Source organism: Corvus hawaiiensis, chromosome 5 (assembly GCF_020740725.1).
Source record: "Corvus hawaiiensis isolate bCorHaw1 chromosome 5, bCorHaw1.pri.cur, whole genome shotgun sequence".
Taxonomy (NCBI): Eukaryota; Metazoa; Chordata; class Aves; order Passeriformes; family Corvidae; genus Corvus; species Corvus hawaiiensis.
The window spans coordinates 71,878,591-71,894,871 of NC_063217.1; the positions used below are offsets into that span (position 1 = coordinate 71,878,591).

Sequence of the window (16,281 nt, forward strand, 5' to 3'; positions counted from 1 at the left end):
AATAATACAAACATTCTAGACATCCAGGAAATACCTCTGTACTTTTTCATACTACTACGTAATCCTCATCATTGCCAAATTTACTGAGTTTTCTGTAAACAAATCCAGGTGACACAGGCACTGATGTGCATCATAAAAGTTGAGGAAGAGTCAGAAAGGAGGAAAATGGCCTGAACTTGCTGTCACTGAAGTAATGACACAGTACTTAACTTGGGCCAAAGGCAGCTTTTGGGAAGAAGGTTGGTTTGTCAGAGCTTATCTTGAGTAGGCAGGACTTGGGGTGCATTGAGTACAGACTTTGCTTGGTTGTTTTCCCTAAATCACCGTGCCTATCAAGTCAAGTCCCTTGAGAGTAGTGTCACTTCTTTTTTCTTGGTACACTTGTTCTTAAATGACAATCAAAGATTTCAGAAAGTAAGAGAAGAACATGTAAACAAATAGAAAATATCACTGTCGTGTTTTCCAAGTTACTTTATTTAGCTCATGTTTACAGATGAAACTGGGTGCCAGAAAAGAGACACTGCATCTGACATTATTACTTATACTCCGGCTTCCAAGGAAAAATTTTGTCAGTAGCCTTTAGTAGTATTTGGACCAAAAATACACAGATGTGCAGCTTTCAGCATTTTGTACCATGTAGAATGCAGCCTCTCTCACAGGTCCTCTGTTTCTGGAACGGTGTTGGATTCCGCAGGCTGAATGAACACTACAGGGATATTCTCGGATGTCCACCCTTTGGGAGTCCTGTTGAAGGATCTTCTGGCAGCAAGAGGGTTTGCAAGGATCATGAATCTGGGATCGTTTAGCATCAGCATATTATAATCTGGTACCTTGAATTTAACCAGCTTTGATGCTCTCTCAAAACCACCAAAGGGAGTGGCAACTCTGTAGATATCAGAGAAATAAAAGTTAAATGTGATTTTAAAAATACTTGTTTTCTTTTCCTCCCAGAAGCTGAAAAGAACAGATTTTTGTTCCAATTTCTTGTTTACATTTTCAAGCTTCGGGGGAAAGTATTCTGTTTGTTTTTCTGGGAAATTCTCTTTAAGATCTGATTTATTTCCCCTTAGATAAAGCTTGCAGCCTTATTAAAAATTCAAATGGATGGAAAAGCTGAGAGAAAAAGATGTTACAAGAAAACCCTGTAACTGGTGAGTCACAGTTACTAAACTTATTTTGTTGGTGCTAAGTTGATAAGTCTGAAACTGTGGCTCAACACATTCTCTCTAGCAAGTAATTAGTTCAGAAACTTCTCACCCCGTTTTCTCCTCTCCTCAGCTGCTTGTTCCTCCCACTACACTGTTTTAGCACCATATTGTTGTACCAGTTAGAATGTATGTGGGTTGTGCTATAAACTCGGGTCACTTATGTGATCTGGGTTAAACAAAGACCCTTCAAAACAAAGGAGCACTTCAAAATCCAAATTATTTCAGCAGTCTAGTAGGCTCGAACAATTGTAGCAATACAAGCGAAGAGGAGTGGAGCTTAATGAGTGAAGCAGAAAAGAACAGCCAAAGACAACAGGCTCTGGAAAGGAGGGAATGGGTGAGGACTTGATACACCAGCTTTGTTTCTGAAGAAAATGTTTATGTAACTAAACCTTGAAACACTGTTCACCCAGCGTTTTTCATGTTATTTAAATGTAAATTTCCCTCAGGCAGTAAGCCTGAGAAACTGAAAGATAAGGAATACTAAGCTGGAGCTGACTGTTACATCCATTTGGAAATACTTTAAAACAACAGTATTTCCAAATACCTCCCATGATCTCCTGTATATACAGGTTTCAGACTGAAAAAACCCCTGGAGTTTTCCCGTCACTTCTTCCAGCCTCCTTTGTACAAACAAACAGACTGTGGTATGTGCTCTGCATTTTGATCAGCTGCATAACTTTGCTGGGATATATTCTAGCCAGTGAAGAGTGTCAGATTTTCAAATTGCACAAGAGCACCTGGTTTATGCAAAGCCAGATATGTAGTGGCATAGGAAAATGAATTTCTGTTGAAATGGAATTTCACCAGCCTTGGTATATTTTGTGTGTGGTACAGAACAACAGATCTGATGGAATATATTTCCAGTGGCTCCAGGTATTATAGCAGAAGCCCAGAGAAATTAATACCAACAGAAACTAAAAGACGTAATTTGAAGATCTGTCTAGGATTTTCAGCAGGATAAAACCCCTAAGTTTTGTACTAAGGATTAAGTATGCATACACAAAAAGAAGAGATTAGTTCAGAAAAATGAATCTGTGACATAAAAGAAATGGTGCTGCTCTGCCATTACATGGATGATTCACTGCATTTTGGTACGAGCAGCATTTGTTGAAGGGGATGGTGTTAACTTCAAAGCATCAGTCCTGGGAGATATAAAAAATCGTGCAAGCTCTGGGCATGCACCCTCACTGAGAGAAGAACACTGCTTTGGATTAAGCTCTAAAAATGTTTCTCAGATGACGATAAGACAAGGTGTTGCAGCAGCAGCAGCCAGTCCAGGCATTAAACTCTCTTGAGGTCAAAGGAAATTGTTTATCCAAAGTTGGTATCAAGCCTGTGGTATCAAGCTTTTCTTGTGGAACTGTCTTCTAGGTCACAATGTCAACATGGATACCGTATGATACTGATTAAAAATAATTGCTTGGTAATTGGCACAGAGTGAATGTAGTGATCTACATCTCACCGGATAATAAATATTGTTTTAATTGCTGCCCTAATTACGATACACATTCTCACATTGTTGTGATGTTAATTATCATTGATATGTATATTAAAGGAATAATCCAAATAAACAGAATTATAATAGTTGTATAAATTGCAAAACAATTCTGTTGTCTAAAACATCCTCTTTGTAGTATTTATGGGTTTTAAATAGAGTGTATTTCTGTATGTAACAGAAGCAGGAGGGCTTTCTTTGGAAATTCAAACATCTTTTGTGGCAAAACACCCCCCTGTAGTTGCTATACAAAGTCTGGCCTCAGAGAACTCTGTATTCCTGCCTTATAGGCAGGGGCACATGATGATTGACAGAAAGGAGAGTAGAGTAATTGGCTAATAGATGTTGATTTTCCTTTACAGCAGCAGTAAATATATTGTGAGCAATAACTTGTCTGACAACATGGTGTTGTAATGACCTCTGTTGTGTGCACATCAGCTGTGCTACTTGAGCTCTGATTCATTGTATAGAAGCCTAAATCTCATGCCTAAAAACTTCTAGTAGTCATTGCTCATAATTAGGGCGGAAATGCTGGTTCAGAGCCATAGGAAATAGCAGCAGGAAGGGTAACAGATTGTTTAATATTCACTTTGCATATTCCTAAAAAGTAGGTGCTTGATTTAACAATAGCAGGCACAATCATGTTTATTTTTAGCTGTTGTTTTAGCAGGCTTTCTTTTTAATTTTTTACCCTTAGTCTTTCTTATTAAACATTATATTGTGTCGACATTGGAGACTGCTTGTAGCTGATGATTGGGGAAAGTCTGAAGAAATGTTTTAAATGCATTAGATTAGCACCTTCAGTTACATAATTACAAAAAATGCGAGTTTCACATTTTAAAATGGGAATGTCATTCATAGAACAGTTTGCTTATTGTTAATTCTGCAAAAAAATGAGACATAGGAGCAAATAATTTGACCCTGAAAAATGCTCAGAGCTTCATGGGAGCTTAGTGCAAGAGCTAATGCTAATTTCACAGAGGTATTTGGGTGCTAAGGAACTGGCTAAGCACCCAGCTCCCACTAATCTCACATCACTTCAAGTTAGCACCCAAAATTTCTGTGTGACTCTGGATCTTAGCATTTTGTAATAGACTCCAGAATCCATGAATCAATGAAAACAGAGCTCAGTCCAGATGGACTGGATTCCTGTAGTGCTTTTGAAAGGATAGTCTTTGGGAATTGAGAAAGCTGAGTGAGAATTTATCTGGTAGGAGAGGCAGAACTAGTCCGACTTGCTTGTCCTGCGTAAGATGTAGTGCTTTGTATATTACTCATAATCCTACCTTTGACATTTTATCCAGCTCCAAGGAAGCAGATGGAATAAAGGTACTAATTTAAGTAATATTATAAACTCCTTAGCAAATGCAGATTCATGCTGCTTTCCCACAGATTGATTACTTGGTGCTGGTAAAAGAGACAAGAAATTTTTTCACTAGTAAATGCTTCTTCAATCCTAAAAGGAATGAATCTCCCAGAGAAACCAGATGGCATGGTCTGTTCTGCAGTATTTCTCTGCTAGCACAGATTCGTTTTCATCTCTGAGGAGAAAGAGTGTGCAGTGTGTGTTCAGAGCCCCTCTGAGCCCCATTTCTCTCTTGCCGGTGCTGTGCTGTCAGAGCACTGCTGGCTGGCTCACAGACAGCCCTGCCTCACAGGGCAAACCGGCCTGACATTTGCTGCCACGGCTCTTCCTCCAGTGACCTGCCAACACTGCAAGGTCCCTGCAGCTTAAAATGAATACTAGACTCCAACTAATACCTCTATGAATTCCTTATTTGTTTTTAAAAATTCCTTAGTGTTATAAAAATTGCACTGCTGCAGGATCCAGAGTCACCACTGCTAGACAGCAGGAGAAAAAATCTGGATGCTGTTTAGTGCTGAATATACTTTTAAGCTGTGAATGTGTGTCTCAGTTCCAACTCCTCCCTACCTGCTCAGGTTGTGCTGCTTTTCAGTTTGTTATGTAACAAGGAAAGCTGAAAGGAACCTGAAATGGTCTGCAAAGTCTGAGTGCCATTTCAACAGACGCCAGTGAATGAACCGGGAAGGATCTCAGGTCCATTTCCCTTGGGAATCCTATGCCTCACACTTGCTGTTAACCACACCCCCTCCTGACTAATGGTGACTGTACCAGTGCTTTGCAGGAGAACAAACACATGGCACTTTACTGGATGATGAAGCAGGATAGAAAGCCTAGATAGATACCCTAGCTGATAACAAAATGGTGCTATTATATCACACTTTAATTGTTTAATACAGCATCATTTGCTTTCTCTCCAAGACTGCAATTAAACAAGCCAAGGATGCTGTGACCTAGATGCACAGAATGACTTAGTAGGATCTAAACACAGAAGTCCGGTTAGCCTTCTTCTGTTGGATAGCTTGGCATGCAGTGTGCTGTTTTGAATTCCATCATCAAACACTTTCCTGCACATTTTTAGGAGCGTAGACGTCTAAGTCATGGGCGTAAAATCCTCTCCACAAGATGAGTATCTTGAATTTTAATTTTTCAAATTCTCAATTTCTTTTTGAATCTGCTAGAAAACATAAGTCTGACTGTAGGTTGTAACAGCTTTTCTAGGGCCACCAGGCATCCTTTTCTACTGGATATCAGTTTTTTCCCACAAGAAGGAGAGTTGTGGTAGACTATGTTGATACATTTTTGGTTTGAATTTACCAGTTTCACAGTCTGGATCTGGATTTATGTGCCAGATTTTAGTTTTTTATGGCAGTTATGAGGGAGAACATTGACCTTTTCCTTATAAGAATGCATATATGTTCAAGAAATTCAGACTGTGGTGAGCCACAGTTCTGCCATGTCATACACAGAGAAAATCCACATAAAAAGAAATCCAAATAGTTAGTGTTGTAAAGAGGGCAGCTAACAGAACCTAGGACCAGAGAGACAGCCTAAAAATCCACAAAGAAGCCATCAGACACTGTCTCAAGACACATATCCCCGTTAATGGAGTCTCTGTGCCCTGTCTGATGCTGTTCTTGACAATAATGAGTACCACCTCTTGTGAGAGGGAGAACTGATTCTATTTCCATGTATATGTATCTTTAGCATTTTTTCTTGGGCTCTTTATTTTTTTAATTTTTTTTTTCAGTTACAATAAGCACAGTACATAAACTGTGCTGTTACTGTTCCAATGTTGGCAGCTGTGGCACATCTCTGACTTGCATTTGCTATTTTGTCTGCTGAGAAGAGTGTGCCACACAGACTCAGTTATTAACATGGCAATGTATACTGCTGCTAGGAAATCAGAATTAATGCAGTGTCTGCAGTGCCAATTTTGATGTTGAATTGTGTAATGTTTTAGTATTTGCACACATAGTTGAGGCCCACATCAATATCAGGAACACAAGTGATGTTTGTGATATTTTTCTCTAGGTTTGTATTGCCATGAACCATTTTCTTTTTCAATAGATTGCTGTCTGGCCTTTTGAGGAGGGGTTTTGGTTTGGCTCAGCTGTCTGGAACTCAGCCGGGTTGTGCATTACTTCAGTAAATAAAAATAGTGTAAATGGAATGAAAGACAGCAAAAGACATGAGTAAGGATTTGCTTTAAAGTTTTAAAAACCCAAAGTTGTCCATATAGCTACTGAAAGCTATAACACACTAGATGCTATGTAAGTAAAACAATGTTTAATCTGTTAATTTGTTGCTGAAGGTTGTCAAAGATATAAAAATGTTATACTGCAATAAAATAGGAATCTAACTGTTTAGTGTGAAGGATTGGTTGTGGGATAAAGTCCATTGCACTATCATTGCCTGAAACAAAGCCATGTGAGTTGTATTAAAAAGGAATGGTTTGCATTATACAACTTGGAAACAAAGTTCTGACTGAGGGTTTCCCTGAGAGATCTTATGACACCATACCTACTGAAGTCAACAATGGGCATCCTGAAAGGAGTTTGAAGCTCATATTTCCCTCGTATTTATTTATTGAGTACACTGAATCACAGAATCAAAGAATCATAGGAGGTTTGGGTTGGAAGGGCTCTTAAGGATGATTTATTTCCAACCTGCCTGCCATGGGCAGGGAGACCTTTCACTAGACCAGGTTGCTCAGAGCTCCATCCAGCCTGGCCTTGAACACCTCCAGGAATGGGCATCCACAACTTCTCTGGGCACTGGATTCTGATACTTTCTTTCTTTCAATATTTTTAGCAATTTATCTTATATTCCTAGTTCTACGATTTGAATTTGGGCCTATACTTTAGAGATAGACTCATTTCCTCCTTAATGCTCTTGTTGCCACTTGTAATCTCTGTGCATGTTCCTGTTTATGCACACACTTGCAAACACAGGTGGTACGGTTTTTAAAGGTGGTGGAAACATTTTATTTCATAGTCATTTTCCTCTGGTCAGTAAAATTCAGTTTTCATTCAGGATTACCTGTTAAAGCTCCTGTAGTCAGGCAGTTCTGGCTTTGCTTCAGGTGTAAAAAGTTTAGGATATAAAGCTTCCAGCAGTTCTGGATCATCCCTAATCGCTTCTATCCAGGGAGACTGGTAATACTTTGGCACGGCAGTAGTGTTGAACTTTTCAGGAGGAATTTCTTTCAGTGGTCCAGAATATCCTGCAATGTGATCGAGGTAAAACGATTATAATGTTGCTTTGTGTTTTCTGCTTCCTTGCCACCATCCTGTGAAAATGTGAACAAAAAGATTTTTAAAACAGCCTTTTGATTAAAACTAAGATAATTCTACCTCTTTGAGTGAAATTTTCCACAAGTACATCCACATCTAGGTCTTTAAATTATTTCCTTCTATAAACTTAACCCCCTCTGTGGCTTAATATCTACCCCTTTCACCAGACCTTTTCTGCATAAAGAAAGGCTTAAAGATTTGTATCATGTCTTAGCAATGGAAATGGCCTCTGTTTGTATTGTGTTTGGCCAAAGGATGCGCAGAGCCTCAGCAGTCACCAACAGAGCGGGACTGACCTAGTTTACATGGACTGGAAAAGGTCTGCACAAAACATGCATTGAGTAATTCTGAACAAAGAATGAATTTGTAAAAACCATGGACTGCTCATGGATAATTCATAAACAGGAAGAAGGGCTATATCACTGAATAAATTAATTAAAACAAATTAGCCTTCTCTAATCTTTAAAGAATACAAAATAAGGCCTTATTGTAACTCACGCCTTTAAATAAAGCCAACAGTACCCTCACAGTTAAGGATTTAAAAAAGAACAGTTTATGCAGCCAGAGGCAAATTCCTTTTAAAGTTACTCCTCTCTAAAGAGTTCTAGCAAAACTCAGTGGCTTCAGATTTACATTTATGGATAATTAAACTACAATGAATAACTTTCAGACTGTTGGGCAGGGTGTTGCATATTGGAAACAATGGTTTGGCAAAGGAAAATCAGTATATTCCTGTGGTTTTAAATCAGAGGATCTCCTTCTCAGTGTTTTTAAGACCTGTAAATATAAGAACAATCTCTTCTTGATATTAAGATATGTTTTCAGTTAAGAGAGAAGAAGTACAAATGTTATATCAGATCTTTTAAAAATGAACACAGGCAACTAATCACTTTACATTTCTGGGAGAGGCTCTGATTAGTTACTTGACTCAAATGTATCTATTTATAATATTAGTCTATTAAAAAATTCTTGTTGAAGTTACTGTCTTAAAAAATGGCCATCTCTTTGCTATGAAATGAGACTAAATCTATTTAGTGCTGTAGACTCACATATTACCTGGGGCAATGTTGTCAGGGTGTGGAGGGCTCCGGGGATCAGGTGTGTTGGGAGGTGTCATTGGGGCGTGCTGGGGAATTCCTTCCGCACTGAGGCCGTCCATTCTGACACTCTGGATGGGCTCTCCACGCTGTATTCAGACAGAAGGAAATTGCACTTGCAGGCATGTGATTCTCTGGGGAGGCTGCAGTAATACTCTGATTTACAGCCCAGATCTGATTCCCAGAGTGTACAATCCTAAAGAACACTGTCCTGCTGTTTGGTACAGTATTCCCTTCACACTTAAATTGTCTAAGTAACCGAAAATGAGCATTTTTTCAGTCACTAGACACTAGAGGCTGTTCTGTGCCACACAGAGCACCCATGCTACCCAAAGGGTCAAGAAATCTGGCAAGTTTGAGCCCTTTGAGTTTCAAAGCATTGATTCTTCAAAGTGTCTCTTCCCCTATCAGTTGAAAACTCACTGCATTTGTTAAACTGCTTTTGTTTGGGATTGTCTTTTCCTTTATTTGTAATAGAAATAACAACTTCAGTGCAGGTCACTTTCTGGAGATTCATGATATGCTGTTGTTTTCCACCCTCCTATTGGGTTATCAGTTCTGAGGAAACATCCAAAGGCTTAATCATTGTTGCATAAATATAGAATTAGAGTCTCATAAGAAGTCAGCATCTTATTTTAGCTATGACACATAGGCTAAAAGCAATTCAAATATAGACTGGTTTAGAGTAAGAGTTTCTTGAAGTAGGAAGGCAAACAAATAATACTTGTTTAAGCTTGAAACAACAACAAGAAAAGATCAAGGCAGAATGTTTTCTAGTCATCCTGAACTATGTTAGAAAGATTAACTTTGGCAGACAGAATCATAAAGATGATGAAGACACCACCAGCAGTGCTAATAGACGCTTAGGAGAGGGAACAGGAGCCAGAGGCATCGTTTTTTCATGTGTTGCAATGTCATACTGACTGCAAACTATGTACCCTGTGATTTTGGGGGGGGGGAAAGTGGACTAGAGGGAAATGGATTTGTCAGACAGTAGCAAAATCATGGAATTGGTTACAGAATTCTGACAAGATTGATGGTGTGCTCAGAATTTATCTGTGTAGCTTCTAATACTCAGTAGAGGGAGAAATGGGGGGACAGTATTCATAGATGGGCTTTTAAATAATAGTGTTTAGTAATAGCCTTGGGTGCTCAATGGAGTTATTCAGATTTTTTTATATGGGATTTCTTTTGTGCAGATCTGTTTTAAAAAGGCAGATGTATCAAAGCTCAAACTTGATCCTATTTTATCCCAGTGTAACTTAACTTTTGTTGAGCAAGGGATCAAAGATATTGGAAATAGCTATACCATATAAAAAGAAATGTAATTTTTTCTTTTATTTGTCTACAGGATCTCATTTAATAAAATACAGTTGGCTCACTGCTTCTTAACCTCCTTCTAGGATTTTGCTTTTATTCTTCCTGAAACTACAGATAGATCATGCACAATGTGTATCACAAGCACCAAAGGAACCCAATCCAGAATCATTAATAAGTCATTACAAAATACTCACATTTCTTGGCTTGTTTGCCACATAATGATAATTTTCATACGTGTATTTGTCAGATCTCCTCTGGCGTCTCTTGAAGAGCCTGGCACCTCTGTTGCTGAGCGTCGACAGTTCCTCCACCATGATATCTCTGGGCGTGCTGACCTTTTTTCCAAGGTTCAAGCTGGGTGAGACTGCAATGCAATGGGTAAATACAAACCTCTGTTTGTCTGCAGTGCCTGATATTCCATGCCCTGAACCTGAAATCCAACATGTTCATGCATACTTAGCTAACAAATAGCACAGCGTCACATGGTGTTAGTGAAATTAAGCCTTCTTCCAGAATTTTGGAGATTATTGAACACCACAAACCTCTATTTTCCAAGATGATAAACACCTCAAACTCCAATTTGCTTCAGCTGTTATCAAGATCAGATCTATAGTGTCCCACACACTATATTAATAGCAGGCTAGTAAAAACTGGCTTCTGCTGAAACTGGAAACAAAATTCCTTCTGATCCCAGTGTTCCCACATCAAACCTTCAGTTAACTTTCTGTGTCCTGCATTGGATAGATAAGAGAGAACCCCTTTTAAACATATCTACCAGTCTCTATTAAATACTGGTTTTAAACTATTTTTAAACTAACTTTCAAAATAAGCTCAAGGTGTGGAAAATGAGAGTCCTAATGGAGAATTCCAACATGCTTCTAGTAACTGATTGATTTAGACCATTTTGGGGTTTATTCTCTCCAAGAGGAAACTGAAGTACTGGATGCGTATTTCTTAATTCACTACTTGGGGAAAATGTCTTCTATGTCTTTATTCACATCCTGTGGTATTTGAAAAGGAGAATGCATAAGCAAGAGAAGGGGAGATCAGTCAGGACTGTAAACAAAGAATTCTGAATGTCAGAATTCCTATGGTCGTCTTCATGGCAGTGTTCTGGTAACTGAGATGCTGGTGGCACTGAGCAAGCTATTGCTTAGTGACTGAACTCTCATTCAATGTCCTCAACCTAGAAACAAAACTTAAACCTTAGAATACAGAAAGCTAAACAATAAAGAAACCATTTTCTATGTATTTGTTTTTGCTTAGAACGCTGCAGAATTTAAGAAATATTACAATAGTAGGACATTCTATGCATCACATATTCTTATAGTCTCCAGGATTTAAAATTTTTAACTTTGACTTGTATTAAAATGAAATGAGGGCAAATTGTATGTACTAAGTAACTTGCTAGTAAGCAAGGAGGCCCAGTTTAAAATTAACATTATAAATTAATTAACTGCAGAAGGTACCTAATGCCAAAGTCAATATTGCAAATGAAGAGTTTTGTTTTGAGTAAATGGCGTGTGTCTCCTAGTAACTTTATGTTGGAAAAACAATGTGATGTGCTGACATTTAGGAAAACTTAATTGAGACAGGTATATTAAATATTTAGCTGAAGCTGGATAGACAAGAGTTTTCCACGTAGTAAATCAAACAAGTCGATGGGCCCTGGAGTGCATCACTGTTGATCCATTTCTGTCCATACCAATTTCAATTGAATGTTTGCAGTGGATGTCACTGCAACAAGAACAAGTTAACTGACTCATGAACTGGATCGTGTACTTCAGCTTTAAAAATAGTGTGTATAAAGAATCCTAACAACCTCCTGTTATTTAAGAGACAGTTACAAAACAGAGACTTCTTAACATGGAAGAAAATGACTCAGCTTGCCCAGTGTAGCCCTATCAGTGACTGATAGTGGTGGGATTTTGGCTCTGAGGTGGAGATAACTGCCCTGGTTATTGGCCTGTGGCCTGAAATTTAGACCTCAAATCATATTTTGATTTTATCATTTCTCAAAATGACTGCAGGGGTAGAGACTGCTGGATGGTTTTATGTTAGTAGGAAATAAGAAATTCACCCCACAAATCAGCAACATTTTCACGTAGAAAAGCTTTTGTTGTTTGTACACAGAATGGGGAGCGTACACATCCTCAGAGACTGCGGTGCCAAGGCAATTGCAGAGCTCTGTCCAAACCACTCGGGATTCTTCTGGGACACTCTGGGTGTTATCTATTTTGGGCCTTGCTGTTCCCTTACATACACACTGTTCCTGTTAATGTTAACTGAAGGCTCCAAGCTACTTTGTACCCTTCCGTTGTGTACTATTGTGTATCTAGGCAGCATCCCGAAATTGTAAGTGTAAAGTTCATTTGAATTCCTTGCCAACTAAAATCTAATCATCTGTCTAGTTTTATGATGTGTCTATGGATAGTTGCAGTGTCAGTGCAGATAAGGTGATGAAGAATGAGAGAAGGAGGACATTTAGAGGATGACAGAAAGAGAACATTAATGTCAGAGATGGACATTGAAAATAATGCTGAAAGTTTAATTCATAGTTTAATCCTAATCTTAACCTTTTAACTTCATTTCTTTAATTTGTTCCTGCCAAGTCCATCTTAAAATCACAGCAGATTGTATTTAAATATGATTTATATAGTTCTTCCTGCATTCACTACCTAATACTCCTTTAATCCTTCAGTTTACAATCTTCTAAATACCTTAATCTGGACTATAAACTTTAATAATAAATATTGGATAGTGTGTTTGTTGTAGTATCAGAAATAAGATTTTTTAACTGTATCAGAAAAGATAGTTAACCACGTAGATACTAAAGAATGCATTTAAGAAGTAGTATAGAACTGGACATGGGATTTAAGTGATGAACTCCAAGGGCTTCCTTAAACATATGTATACACATCCAAGTTTACCTCTACCAAGTAGTCTTAGAAATGTGACAATTAGTCCAAGTCTGCCAGTGACAAACCAAGAGCTTGAGGAGGTCACTGTGTGCACACACAGATTTACTCACATAGTTTCTCTTTGAGGCCATAAGAAGGTTTACAGTTGGTGTCTATTCCTGCAGCATTTTATGATGTGTCCAATTTCTCTAAAAAATGGGACAAAGTCACGTCCCATAAGCCAACAGCAGAGGTGGACTTTCAGTCTTCACCAGTCTTGCCCAGAGGTTGGTAATCTCAGACACTGGCAAAAAACTTGTCTGGTTTTGGAGTTTTTCAACAGCTGTTTCTGCTATGAACATCTTTTAACAAGGAGGTGGAGAGTCACTGTTTACCTAAAGGCATTATAATAAAAAGGGTCTGAAATAAAAATGCAGTAGGAATGCTTTCACCATTCCACGGTGCTGGGGCTTGTTATAGAACCTTCTGTTACTGTGTACCTGTGTTAGCGGTGGAGATTTTCACAGGGCTGTGAGACTGGCTGGAACTGTACACTTAATTTTGATGTAATTACCAGGCCCAGGACTGTCATTAGAAATACTGATGCAGAGCCCAGAAAGACAGCAGTTCACCTTCTAGATTTCAAGTTAAGCTCATTGAATTAAGAATTCAGGGCAAAACAAAATGTCAAAAATTAGTAGAGCTGAATTCAGCCATTTAAATACCAGATTTTTCCAAGGCTTGTTCAGATTTGGTCCCAAAGAACTGGCTTATACTTTGTGTCACTACATCTTTGGTTATCCTTCTGTTCTCTATCTGGCTTCACTGAGCTTGTTATCAATTTCAGTCCCTTATGACACCCATTTCATGGACTGTCATGGTTTTTTGAAATATATGAATATTCCAGGCATCCAAAGAAGAGGCAAAAATAGAATGTTTTCTAAGAGTTAGAATTGCCTTCAGTGGCCATGTATCACAGCATATCTTGCAGGATAAGCTGCCATAACTACGAGTATGAATCTTGACAGCAAATCTGATAATATGTAAATAATAAAAGGGAAGATTATGTGGGGCAAATGTTAAGCATCAGCACAAACTATCCAAATACGCCAATGATTTCAAGGGATGTGTGCTACATTTATTAGTATTGCTATGAATAGTAGCAACATTTACCATGTGAAATGCCTGGTTCCAAACAAACATATGAAAGACTATTTTTTTCCTTTTGCCCTGAAGAGCTTGCAGGCTATTTCAGGCACATGTACTGCTTGAGTTTACAATACCAAAAAAGAAGGGGTTGTAATGAAATCTGGAAGGGCAGACTGGCTTCCAGACTTGAGTGCATGTTCAGTGGAGAATGGAAATAGGAAAGAGGTATTTGCTTAGGAATAGAAACTTCAGAAAAAAACCTCTGGAAATTTCAGAAGGAGTAGGACCAGGCACTGAAACTCATACCTTCTTTTTCTGAAAATTCTTAAGTCTCTCACCCTACTCTTCATGCAATTGCAATGGTCATCAAGTGAGTGCAGAAACAATCCAGAAGTTCTTTGAAACAGAAGTCCACTGGAAAGATTTTCAAAACTGGAATTCAGTGTTCAGTATTTCATCCCATGAAAGTGGTATAACTTTCATAAATTCTAAATATTAATGCAGCTCCCTGTTGTTCCAGGGAGGCTTGTGGGGTGCTTATCACTTTTAGAAAATTGATCTTTTACGTAGATGGTAAAAAAGACTTCTTGAGCAGGATTGGAAGGCTCTCCAAAAGCATCCAGCACATGCCTAATGAAAGCCAAGCTGATTTGTATTCCCAGCTGAGTTAATTGCTTCTTTAGGTCTCATGCTAGAAGCATAACTTCAATAACCTGTTTTAGAAAATCAAACAACCTTCTCCTAAGTGCCTTCATTTTCATCAGTGCAACAACAGAGAAGTAAAATTTCCATCAAATAAGATTAATTGGTGGCTGTGCATTAGAGAGACTGCCAAGAGCTAGTAAAATGTGTTAGTTACAAAGACAAGATTTGAGAGGAACAGAGATGTAAACATTTGATTCAAAATTTTTTATCCTTTATATGAAAAAGCAGAGTGAAACAAAAAAAAGAAAACGAGGGTACAGGTCATTATGTTTCTTAGATGATAGCCTTTTAAAATGGAATGAAGTCATGTTATTAACCCCAAATAATGTTCTGAAAGGCTATCCTAGCAGAATGTTCATCAGCTGTTAGATTACTTCATTCCTCCACAGCAGTTGTTCATCTGAAAATAGCTTTCAAATGAAAAGAGGCAACTACAAAAGGATTAGTTACCATAGGCAGCATGATACTCCCACAAGATTATTTATGGCAAAACACCCAGAGACAAAGCTGTAACAGAGTTAAACTCTATGATTAAAAAAATGTATTAGGGAGGGCTAGAGGACATTGCATATGCAGCAAGCTGGGTTCAGTGCTATACCAGTTCTGTGTATTTCATCCATAATGGCTGATGCTTGCTCTTTCCTCTCTTTGACCAGGGCAGAATCTGATAACATTGTGATTTTCTGATACGATTTTTCCTCGCTGCAAAAAAACAACACATTTTTTACATTTTTGAGCCAGCGCGCACAATTTGGCCAACTTTCATTTCCAGCAGCCTGTTTAAAATGGCCAAACAGTGAAGTCAGGGGTTTCTGACTGAGAAATACTGCACTGCAAAATGCACTGGCAGTTCTTGCTTACAGACAGATGTTAGGACATGTTTTGATGGATAGAAGATTCAAAGGAATGGACTTTGAGTTGGTTACATAAATTCTTCAGCAAAAATCAGTGTCAGGGTCTAGGCCTTCTCACATCTACTCACTATACTACAAGATGTAAATTGCTAACTAATTTTAATTTACATCTTGGTTTATGTTTTCAGAATTGTTACATTTTGGAATTTCTTAATCTAATAAAGAATTTGAGGAATGAAACTAGTTCCTCTGGCATCTTTAAAGAAGGCGCATTTCTGACTAAGTAAAAATATAAACATCTTTTAAATTGCAGAGTCAGGAGGTTACATAAATGTCTTGTATATGACAGTTTGTAGGACAGACAATGTCAAAATATTTCAGGAAACAATACACTTACCCTACTGTTTTGTTGTGCAGATAAAAAGCGATGTCAACCCTTTAGCTGAGGCTTCAGAAGTTAGTTATGCATGGGGATGACCTGCCTGGTCCTGGATGGTTTGTACCCTTGTGCTGGGATCTGCATGGTACCTAGTACTGAGACAAACTGGGGGCTGATCCTCTTCAAAGGGGTTGGCATCCAGCTGACATCAACCAGTTATATATAGAATCAAACACTCCAGCCACTCATATCTTCCTGGCAAAAGAAGAGAACAGAAAAGATTCAACTGCACCCACAACAAAGAGTTTATATCCCCTTCAGATCTTATTGAAAATTTGATGGAATGGCCCCCTCATACTTGTACAGATCACCTCCTCATCTTCTCATTGCCTCTGAGAATCATAATCTCTGCGTTATAATCAGGAAGGAGACATTTAAAAATAAGGTGTTAAGTGTATAGATAGGCAAGACTATAGCAGATGAGAATGGTATGGGCTAATCCTTCAGTGAAA

At 38.3% G+C, this 16,281-nt stretch overlaps 1 protein-coding gene across 2 annotated transcripts; it reads right to left on the reverse strand.

Annotated features, from left to right (window-relative positions):
* Window positions 1-455: 455 nt before the first annotated feature.
* Window positions 456-15,942, reverse strand: MYOZ2 (myozenin 2). 2 transcript variants are annotated; one of them, XM_048305131.1, is made up of 6 exons: window positions 15,788-15,941; window positions 15,135-15,238; window positions 9,977-10,146; window positions 8,422-8,551; window positions 7,112-7,295; window positions 456-885 (listed from the first exon to the last, which is right to left on the reverse strand). In XM_048305131.1, exons 2-6 carry the CDS (start codon window positions 15,208-15,210, stop codon window positions 654-656), a joined length of 792 nt encoding a protein of 263 aa, XP_048161088.1. In that variant the 5' UTR covers window positions 15,211-15,238; window positions 15,788-15,941; the 3' UTR covers window positions 456-653. The 2 variants fall into 2 exon arrangements, with proteins under 2 accessions (XP_048161088.1, XP_048161089.1); XM_048305132.1 differs by lacking the exon at window positions 15,135-15,238 and having other exon boundaries at window positions 15,788-15,942.
* Between the last annotated feature and the right edge of the window lie 339 nt (window positions 15,943-16,281).

What these genes read in the sequence shown, in the direction of transcription:
- MYOZ2 (XM_048305131.1), bottom strand. Translation starts at nt 15,210, where the DNA reads ATGTTATCAGATTCTGCCCTGGTCAAAGAGAGGAAAGAGCAAGCATCA. An exon ending in GGATGAAATACACAGAACTG is followed by an intron (nt 10,147 to 15,134) that starts GTATAGCACTGA and finishes ATTGCATTGCAG; the next exon opens with TCTCACCCAGCTTGAACCTT. An exon ending in CCCTGACAACATTGCCCCAG is followed by an intron (nt 7,296 to 8,421) that starts GTAATATGTGAG and finishes ATCACATTGCAG; the next exon opens with GATATTCTGGACCACTGAAA.